Raw genomic sequence first — 10,451 nt, 5'->3', positions numbered from 1 at the left:
CTCATTGTGGGGTTTCTCTGGGGGAAGGAGCCACCGCCATGAGCCTGAGGAGGACGTCACTGTGCTGCTTGCTGCTGGTTGAGGACAGACTGGGGTGACTACCCTTTGGGGTCCACTAGGCTGTGCATCTCCTGAGCTAGAGCACCAGGAGGGAAAGAAATCTGAGAAGGGTCACCTCACGGGGTCCCTACCATGGGTCTGCACTCTCCATACTCCCAGGTCCCTGACAGTCTGGCTGCAGCCTCAGCTGGGTCAGGGGCAGGTTCTCACCTGAGAGGCAAAAGTGACTTGTGGCGTAGGGTGTTGGCCTCAATTCAGTTGTGACTCTATGCCTGCCAGTTATTCAGGAATTAATTCTGTCATCCAGGAAGAGGTCTCTGCTCAGTTTTAGGCACACGACACTGGACCAGGACTCCTAAGGGGTGGGAGTAGGGCACAGGTGACACAGTCCCTCCCTCCAGGTCAAGAGACGCTGCAGAGAGGCTGAGGTGGCAGAGTTCTGCCCTGTCGATGCCCTGACTTGCCTGGGATGGAGGAGGAAGGAGAAGCAGGGCAAAAGGAGACACACAGATATGAAAATAGAACCCAGACATCAGCAGGAAAATGGGGAAAAAGAGGGGAGAGTTAAGGGCCATAGGAGCCTTGCTCGGTGCCTCCTCCATGGTCTTTGAAGCTGTTTGACAGAAAGTCTGTGTGCACTTGGGCTCCCTGGAGCCCTGGGGGCTGAGCTTGTGCATGTGCGTGTGTGCGCACACGCACGTGAGCGTGTGCAAGGAGCCTGGTATCTGGCGCAGTCTCCGTGTTGTCAGAATCTGTCCCATAAGGGGGTCAGACCTGAGACCAGGGAAGAGAAGAAGGTGGGGGTGGGAGGGAGGTGAGGAGTGGGAGAGTAGACAGTGAGCCCTTTAAAATTTTTTGTTGCTTTTCTCTGTGCATGTTTTGCTTCCTTTACAATTTCTTCTCCCTGCCTCTCTGTCTCTCTCTGTCACTGTTTTCCATTCTCTCTTTCTCTCCTCCTCTGTGCCTGTGGTTTACCTTTATCCCTCTGTAGCCAGTGCCCCTGGACTGACAGTTGGGAGCCTCCTGTCCACCAGGAAGTCCAGCATGTCAGACTCCATCCTTCCAAGTCCAGGCTGGGCTGTTTCTACAGGAGCAGTTCTCATCCCAGTGGCCAGAGGGTACCCAGAGCTCCCATCCAGGGGTTCACCTGGCTGCTTCCAGACATCCACTCCCAGCACGTTCCCTTTGGGCAGGTCCCAGGAACAGGTCCCAGTGGGGGGTGGGGTGCTGCATCAAAGATGGAGAGCATCTTAGGAATCAGTCCTGTGCACTAAAGCACAGGGAGGGAAAGGACAATGCCCTCAGGTCCCATGCGTTCTGAGCCAGTGCTCTCTCCTTTGTCCCACTGCCCTCTCCTTGACCTCTGCCCAGCAGCCCAGCCTCATCTCTAGCCACTGTTCCTTCCATGTCATCAGACTGGCCCAGAGCAGATCCCTGCTAAATTCTTCTGGCCTCTGTCTGGATCTTTGTACTGCTCTTCCCATGGCCTAGAACACCTATCCCCACACCCTCACTAAATATTACTCAAACCTGAAGTCTCAGCTTACACATCACTTGAGGAAAACAACACTAACCCGTAGGGTTTGTGGCCCTGATATAAGCTCTTGGTGCTCCCTATACTTCTTGCTACATTTTTATCATGATTTCCCTAATTGTCTGGCTTCTCCTCTAGTCTGTTAGTTTCATGGGCACAGGCATCCTTGCTGTCCTGCTCGCCACTGTTCTCAGCATTTAACACAGTGTATGACATTATGTGGACTTCAGTACTAAGGAATGAATGAATGGATGAATGGACAGCCATGAAGGCAGGACCCATCGACAAGTTTTTTCCAGGTTACCTGCTCTGGACACTTCTATTTTGTCTCTTTTCAATTCATGGTTCTCGTGCTTGGTTTCCAAAAACTGTCTTCCCTGGACTGGCAGCAGATACGCCCCTCCCTCAGCAGCCTAGTGAATCCATGACTATCAGAAGTCAAATGGTTTCTGTTCCCTCCGGATGCCAAGCTTCTGAGGTTCTAAGCCTCTGTGACCTTGTCATTCTCTCTCCCCAATATTCTGTGACTGTGACTGACTCACCGGCACCCCCTGCTGGCTGGATTCCTCTTGGTTTCTTCTCTCCTGAAGGGCACAGGCAGCTCTTGAGTTAAACCCATAATGAGTTATGTAGTGAGGTGGATGGACCTAGAGTCTGTCATACAGAGTGAATCAGATCAGTGAAACTTTCTGAAATCAGAAAGAGAAAAACAAATACCCTATGCTAACACATATATATGGAATCTAAAAAAAAAAAAGATCACGAAGAACCTAGGGGCAAGACGGGAATAAAGACACAGACCTACTACAGAATGGACTTGAGGACATGGGGAGGGGGAAGGGTTAGCTGGGATGAAGTGAGAGAGAGGCATGGACATATATACACTACCAAACTTAAGGTAGATAGCTAGTGGGAAGCAGCCACATAGCACAGGGAGATCAGCTCGGTGCTTTGTGACCGCCTGGAGGGGTGGGATAGGGAGTGTGGGAGGGAGGGAGACGCAAGAGGGAAGAGATATGGGAACATATGTATATGTATAACTGATTCATTTTGTTATGCAGCAGAAACTAACACACCCTTGTAAAGCAATTATACTCCAATAAAGATGTAAAAAAAACATAATGGTTCGATTACCTAAGACATAAGCCTAACGCACACATATGTACTGTCTACTGTCTACCAGGCTCCATCCTGAACATGAAGTGTACAAGCTCAATAGCTGACATTCTCAAAGCTCTTTTAATTCGGTGTAGAGACAGTAGACGGCGTCAGTACTGAGTGATGAGAATGATGGCAGGGGAAGCACAGGTTGCCAAGGGAGCACATGGGGTCAGGTTTGGGGTCTGGCATGCTTTCCGGAAGGAGTGATGTTTAAGCAGGGATTGGGTGGCAGCGGGAGATAGAGAGTGGGACATGGAGGTGTCCTGTGTAGGGGAGAAGCTCGGTGTGGCTGGAGCACAGCGGGGAGAAAGCAGAAAAGGTGGACGCTGTACCGATGAGGGGCTTATACGCCATGGGAAAGGGTTTGGATTTAACCTGAGGACAATGGGAGCCACTGAGGGGTTCTAAACATGGGAGAAACAAGGATCCCTTGGGGGGGTAAGGACTCTATTTTATTCATTTCTAGCTCAGCATAAACACCACACCCCTCCACCTAGGGCCCTTTGCTTGTTCTGGCTGGAATAGTCTCCCCAAGAGATCTTCATCACTAACTCCCTGGCTTCCTTCAAGTCTTTGCTTAAATGTGGCTTTATAAGTGAGATATTACACCCTCATCTTCCTATTTAAAATTACTATCTGCCAATAGAGACACGGATGTAGAGAACAAATATATGGACATATGGAAAGCAGGGGTGGAGGTCAGGGGTGGGATGAATTGGGAGGCTGAGATTGACATGTATACACTAATATGTATAACTAATAAGAACCTGCTGTATACACAGGGAACTCCACTTCACTGTACAGTAGAAACTAACACGACATTGTAAAACAACTATACCCCCAATTAATTAATTTTAATTAATTAATTAAAATTACAATCTGCTACTCTTTCCCTCACTCCAATCACCTTTATACATTCTACTTTCTTTTCCTAGGTAACACTTTTTATATACATACAATATACTCTACATATAATTTCTTTGCTCTGTTTTTGTCTATTGTCTTTCTTCTCTCACCAAAATGTCACCTCCAAATGGGCAAAGTTTTTTTTTTTTTTTTCGCACGGACTCACTTCAAGCTTCTAGAATAGTCTCTGACATATAGAGAATAAACAATGTTGGTTGAATGCATGAATGCTGATTGTTAGTTACTTTTTTCTGTGTGGGCTGTGTTCTTTGCTATAACTCCGAACTTCATTTGCACAAGGTGAGAAACCTGTTTTTAAAGTCTGTTCTCCAAACATCATCCAAACTAACAGAATGTGTCCCTTCACAGCCCCACTCCTACCTCCTATTTATTTATTTTTTTTGCCTCTGTCATCAAAATTAGGGATGATTATGACCATCTTCTTTAGTTATAGGAGCTAAATTTATTGGTGATGAGAAAATTGAGGCCAGTTTGCTCTGTAATGGAGCAAATCCTTGTGGTCTCTCACTTCTGGGTTCAGGTCCCTGAGGCCCAGCTTCCTGTACTTCTCCTTTGATATTATCCATTATTATCATATATTTATTTGGTTTGAAACCCAAAAGGTAAAAATGATACACAGTGCAATTTCCCCCTGCTACTCCAATCCCTTCATCCAATAGCAATCAGTTTCTCAAATATCTTTCCAGGGATATTTTATATGCTAAAAGCCACACACAAACAAGTATACCTTTCCTTCTTTTAACAAAATAAGAGAAACTCCACATTGTTTTGCTCACTGCTTTTTCTCATGTTGGGGATCATTCCATTTCGGTACATAAAGAGTATCTTCATTCAGTTTGCTGTCTGAATAATAATCTAGAGACACATGGGAATTCCCAATTTGAGCTCTTGCAAACAATGCTGTGGTGACACACTGTAAATACGTCGTGCCTCGGGGAGAATGGATATAGCATACATTTCCCTAAGTACAGTTGCTTCCTCAAAAGATAAAACTGAGAGACGTTGTCAATTTTTCTTCCACGGATGTTTCACCAGTTTACATCATTCCTCACAATGTGTAAAACTGCATATTTCCCCACAAACTCACACAATGAATTCATTATTAAACTAATTGTGCTCTATCAACCTGATAAGTTAAAACTGATATTTCAGAGTATGTTTGAGTTTTTCTTAGTAAGTCAGCTCAATTTTCTTTCATTATGCTTGGGAGCCATAATATTTCTTTTTCTGGAAACTGCCCAGTTATGCGATTTACCTGATATTTAATTAATTTCCCCTATATATTTGGTCCCAGCTCTGAGCTTCCCATTGAGTCCTATTGATCTGTCTGTATATTCATGGTCTAGTACCACACTATCTATATAACAGCTTCATAACATATTATAAATATATAATATCTGGTAGAGCTAGTCCCTGCAAATTACTCCTGGTTTTTAGAATTGTCTTGGCCATTTTAATATTATGCTTTTGTGCTCAACATCACTAATTATTAGAGAAATGCAAATCAAAACTACAATGAGGTATCACCTCACACCAGTCAGAATGACCATCATCAAAAAATCTACAAACAGTAAATGCTGGAGAGGGTGTGGAAGAACTGGAATCCTCTTACACTGTTGGGAGGTATGTAAATTGGTGCAGCCACTATGGAGAACAGTATGGAGGTTTCTCAAAAAAAACTAAAAACAGAGTTACCATATGATCCAGCAATCCCACTCCTGGCATATATCTGGAGAAAAACATGGTTCGAAAGGATACATGCACCCCAGTGTCCATTGCAACACTGTTTACAATAGCCAAGACATGGAAGCAACCTAAATGTCCATTGACAGATGAATGGATAAAGAGGATGTGGTACCTATATACAATGGAATATTACTCAGCCATAAAAAAGAATGAAATAATGCCATTTGCAGCAATATGAGTGGATCTGGAGATTATCATACTAAGTAAAGTAAGTCAGACAGAAGAAGACAAATATCATATGATATTGCTTACATGCAGAATCTAAAAAATTGATACAAATGAACTTATTTACAAAACATAAACAGACTCACAGACTTAGAGAACGAATTTATGGTTACCGGGGCAGGGGGAGGAGGGGGGAGGGATAGATTGGGAATTTGGGATTGACATGTACACACCGCTATATTTAAAATAGGTAACCAACAAGGACCTACTGTAGAGCACAGGGGACTCTGCTCAATATTCTGTAATAACCTAAATAGGAAAAGAATTTGAAAAAGAAGAGATACATGTATAACTGAATCACTTTGCTGTACACCTGAAACTAATGCAACATTGTTAATCGACTATGCTCCAATATAAAATAAAAATTTAGAAAAAGAACCATAGTCCTGAAGGATGGGCAGAGCATTGCTGTTGCCTATGGCCCACTGTTGGGTTGGAAAAAGTACCTTGAGGACTTGCCCCCCAACCCATGGCATTTGTCCCATTAAATAGAGGAGGAAAAGAAACCACATAGGGTGGATAGCAACACCAAGGCCCAAATGTCTCTCGGGGGTATTATGCTCACTGGACCGTAGTGTACATTCCCACCAGATTCTGGCGCATGTGTGAAGAGAAGGCGTGAGGGACTCAGGAGGATTCACTCAAGGAGAGTGTTTTTCATGGCTTTTTGAACTGAGATCTGAAAACTACATGTACCCCTGTGGCATTTCCTTCTTAAGCATGTGATTCCCCCAAATAAAAATGATCTGGAGGCTAAGTTCTGGGACTGGGAAGTATCGTGTCCTTTATGAGTAGGAAGAAATTTCAGTGATGGTGGCAAATGTGGCAATAGCAGTGGAACAGGGTCACTGATACTTTGGGAACATCCCCTTCTTATTCCCCTCTGGATATTTTTTTCACAGCCCTCTCAGGCTGCTCAGACCCAGGGTCTACCTAGAGGGAATTTCCCATCTGGTGGCTATTTGTGGGAATCTGCTTAAGGCATCCAGGTTCCTGGAAGCTCCTCAAAGCTGAGGATGGGAGAAATCAACAAACTCTAATTAGTTTTGGGTGCCGGGAAAGATAAGCTTTATTTGTGCACACTGATAAGGCTTTGGGAAGTAGAGTTTTCTCCAGCATTCAGGTCTTCTTGACCTAGGACCAGAGCTAAGGCCAGGAAGTGTGAGATTTTCAGGAAAAAGAGGAATCCATCATGTACACTTCTAGGCAGCTTAATTCAGGAGGAGAGGGACAAATAAAACCGAGAGTGAGAAGTGATGTCAACTCCAGACTGTTCTTTGGCTGTGGCTCTTTTGCTCCAACCAAGGTTGCAGATCAGCTGTAGCCCCAAAACTATGGCAGCAACTGGAACATCCAGAGAGCTCCACCTCACAGAAGTTGGAAGGCTGGGGCTGGCATAGGTGGACACTTGGAAACCGGTGGGACACCAGAGAGCAGCAGCTTCCAAAGCCAGATATACAGCAGCTGGGGACAGAGCAGGAAGGGGAAGGAGGGGGGCAGGGAGCCAGGGCCTGAAGAGCCTTTGGGGGGTGCTTGGGTGGATATTTGGGGAGGCACTTGGCAGGGAGCTGGCACTTCTGCTGGTTTTGTTGGCAGGACATCCTGGAAAATGTTCAGTTGCTCTATAAAGCAATGCAGATATTTCAAAAGTTCAGTGATTATAAATCTCATTTGTATCAGTATTTTTCCTACAGGGTCTGAAGTTCTGTAATTGATTTTGTGGTTCCAGGGCCCATGTCTTTACAGCAGAGTAGCCCTACTTTCCTGGCATAGGAGAAATCAGGCAGTTGGTAAGTTAGACTTTGGTAACACCTTCTCCTACCTGTCCTGGTTCTCCTACGACTCCTGACTTTAAAGACAGTAACATAGGGCACTAGGCAGTTTCAAAAATCGTCAGTTTTTTTTATAATATTATCTGGGTTATGCCTTCTAGAAACCACATGTTTAGCCTCAGCCCATGGTCACTCCACCTGTTTTCATCATTTCCCTTCTTTTCATTCTTACATCATGGGCTCTACCTTCAGCCCTGTGTGACTGTCTCTTGTCCTACAAAGTAGCCTCCCCCACCACTGGCCCAATCTCTGGTTACCATTTATCCCCCCTAGGATTGCTACTTCTGAGCCACACCAATGAGCTTCATGAGCCTTATCTTCCTGCAATTACCAGGTAGTTCCCATTCTCTCCGACCTGTCCCATTCAGCTGATGTGTGGCAGTCCCAGCCACCCCCAAATTGCCATCAGATCAATGAGGACACTCACCTTCTTCTTCTAACCTTGGGCAAGTGATGATATGTCAAATGCAATGAGGAGATAGTGTGATCTGACATCTTTTATACATATCCTGCACCTAACTCAAGGGAATAAATCATGTGAAAGCTGTTCTCAACCAGGTGGTTATGAAGACAATTTCCCACATTCAAGTGGCTCCGTCACTTTGTCACACTGGGTCACTATTGGATGTTCATGAGTATCTTTCCAGAGTATCCCTCCCCTCCATAAGCCCTGGAATTATTTCCATAAAGATGAGAAGATCGTGATTTATAAGGGAGTTTATAATGGCACAGCTTCGGGATTCAATTTAGGGTTTCTGGAGGAATCTAACTCATGCTTGAGATAAATATCTAAAGCCACAAATGTTGGGTCACCTGAACATATGAAGGAGTTTCTGAAAACTCTATCAACAGGTTTGGGACCAATAATCCAAGCACACTTGGGCCACAATCAAAGGCTCAGTGTATCTGATTCAGATCCCAAAGTGCCTAAAACATTGACCAACAATGTAGACTCATAGAAAAGCCCAGCTGGAAAGGATTTCAGGCCACTATTTACCCTCCACACATGGATGACGAAACTGAAAGCCAGAGCAGATGAAGGAGTTGCTCTGAGTCCTGCAGAGTCTGAACTAGAAGCCAGGTCTCCTAACTCTCTGAGACCATGAATCCAGCCACCTTTTTCTTTGATCACAGTTCCTTGTTTCCAACTTCCTTCATTATATCCACTGGAACCTACTAGAGCCTTGCCCACCAGCAACCTTTCCTAGTTTGCTTTTCTTAGTTCATCATCTCAACCACTCTTTGGCCAATATAATAAACTTTCTTGCCCCTTCGGCTTGTTAATGCACTTGACGGACAAAACCCAAACCCTGGCTGAATCAGCCCTGCTATGCCTAGCTGCTATGAAAATTAAAAACAAAACAAAAACAGATCCTTTGGAAAGTTGGCATTATCTTAAGATCATAATCATCCACCTGGTTGAGCCCAAAATACTGCTTGGCAATCCTGTATACTTCTCTGAATTTACTGTGTACACACATCATGCCTTTCCTCCTCTCTTGAACCTCTGAAACACTTGATGCTGCCTCTAGATAGATGATACTGCCCCTACTTCATGGGATAAACAGCACCCGTCAAGTGTAAAGTACTCTGCTTCCTACCACCAAGTCTACTCATGCCTGCAACCATCCTTTGTGACTTCCTGTGTTGGAGAAGGATCAGCTCCTTTTCTTTTCTAATGCCTGTCCCTACTCCTTTGCTCTGAATCCTTGTATCTCCTATGAAATGCTGCCACAGTTTACTGTATTTCTCATAACACCATGCTTGTATTTATTTTTCTATATCTGTCATCCTGGATAGAGTGAAATGTCAGTTTTTGCTGGTTCACTCTTTATCCTCAGCACCTACACAGTGCCTGACATCTTGTAAGTGCTCAAAAAGTATTTGCTCAGTGAATTAATGAGCTGTGGTTGAGACAAAAGTCTCTCTCCTTTCACTCCTGGAGAGAGAGTACCTGGGAGGCCAGGTTAGCAGCAAGCAAATGGGTCGGGTGTGGGAGGCTGCTCCCAGGATAAAGTCATCAATGAAAACGAACCACAAGAACTTGACAATGGAAGTCAGGAATCTAGTCCTGGCTCTGTTACTCCCACTGGGTTTCAGAGGAGACTGGACCAGATGGTCCCAATACATCTTCAAGTGTGTATTTGCATTTATGAGCATCAGACCTCCAAGGATTAACATCCAAGTGCTACCTTTCCTGGTTTGCTGTTTTCCCTGAACTTATTTTATCTGAGGTTGGGAGCAGTGGTGAACTTGATGAAGAGGGGAGAGATGATGGCTGGTGTGTATGTGAGGATGTGAAACATTGCAAGGTAAGCCACATGATGAAGAAGCAACTCCATATAGTCTAGTTATTTCATCCCACTTATTAGAGGAAATTATTTAACTTGTCTGGTTGTGACAAAAGAGAGTATTGTGTATATATGTGACTCTTGCTTAATTGTGTCCCTCCTATCTAAGAGTGTGAGCTATTGAAGCCCAGATCTGTGGGATGGGCAAAATTATGCTCCTTCTTTGCATGGCCCCCACTAAAATATTACAAATAATTTTCAAAGGTTGGAAAACATTGTTCTATTGTATTGATCCAAAATCATCAATGAATTACTGTTTCAATAATGAAAAATTATTTATCCCAACAGAAACTCCTTTCTTGCAGTAACTTTGAAATGACCATTTTAATGACATTATTGTTTCACTGAGTACCTGTTAGGTGCAGGATTTTGTGAATTCAAAGATTAAGATACTTCTTTGCCCTTAAGGAATGAATGATACAAGTGGGATGATATGAGAGAAAGGAAGGGAATTAAGATTTATTCTCAACCTCTCATCCATCAAACATGCTATTTTCATTATTCCAACACATTATTTCTTGAGTTCCTTGCTGTTAATCCCACGTTACAGATAAAACAAGACTGACGCTCAAACACACAGTGCAAGTTAGTCAGGGAGTGAGAGGGAAACAGGCA

At 44.1% G+C, this 10,451-nt stretch overlaps 1 protein-coding gene across 1 annotated transcript; it reads right to left on the bottom strand.

Annotated features, from left to right (window-relative positions):
- Positions 1 to 6,912: 6,912 nt before the first annotated feature.
- Positions 6,913 to 7,254, bottom strand: LOC136136828 (late cornified envelope protein 7A-like). Its single transcript, XM_065895111.1, has one exon. The coding sequence runs from the start codon at positions 7,252 to 7,254 to the stop codon at positions 6,913 to 6,915; it is 342 nt and encodes a 113-aa protein (XP_065751183.1).
- Between the last annotated feature and the right edge of the window lie 3,197 nt (positions 7,255 to 10,451).

The sequence above is a fragment of the Phocoena phocoena genome, chromosome 1 (genome assembly GCF_963924675.1).
Source record: "Phocoena phocoena chromosome 1, mPhoPho1.1, whole genome shotgun sequence".
In the NCBI taxonomy this organism is placed as follows: domain Eukaryota; kingdom Metazoa; phylum Chordata; class Mammalia; order Artiodactyla; family Phocoenidae; genus Phocoena; species Phocoena phocoena.
The sequence above is the reverse complement of the archived record's forward strand: the minus strand, read 5'-3'. Positions and strand labels throughout refer to the sequence as shown.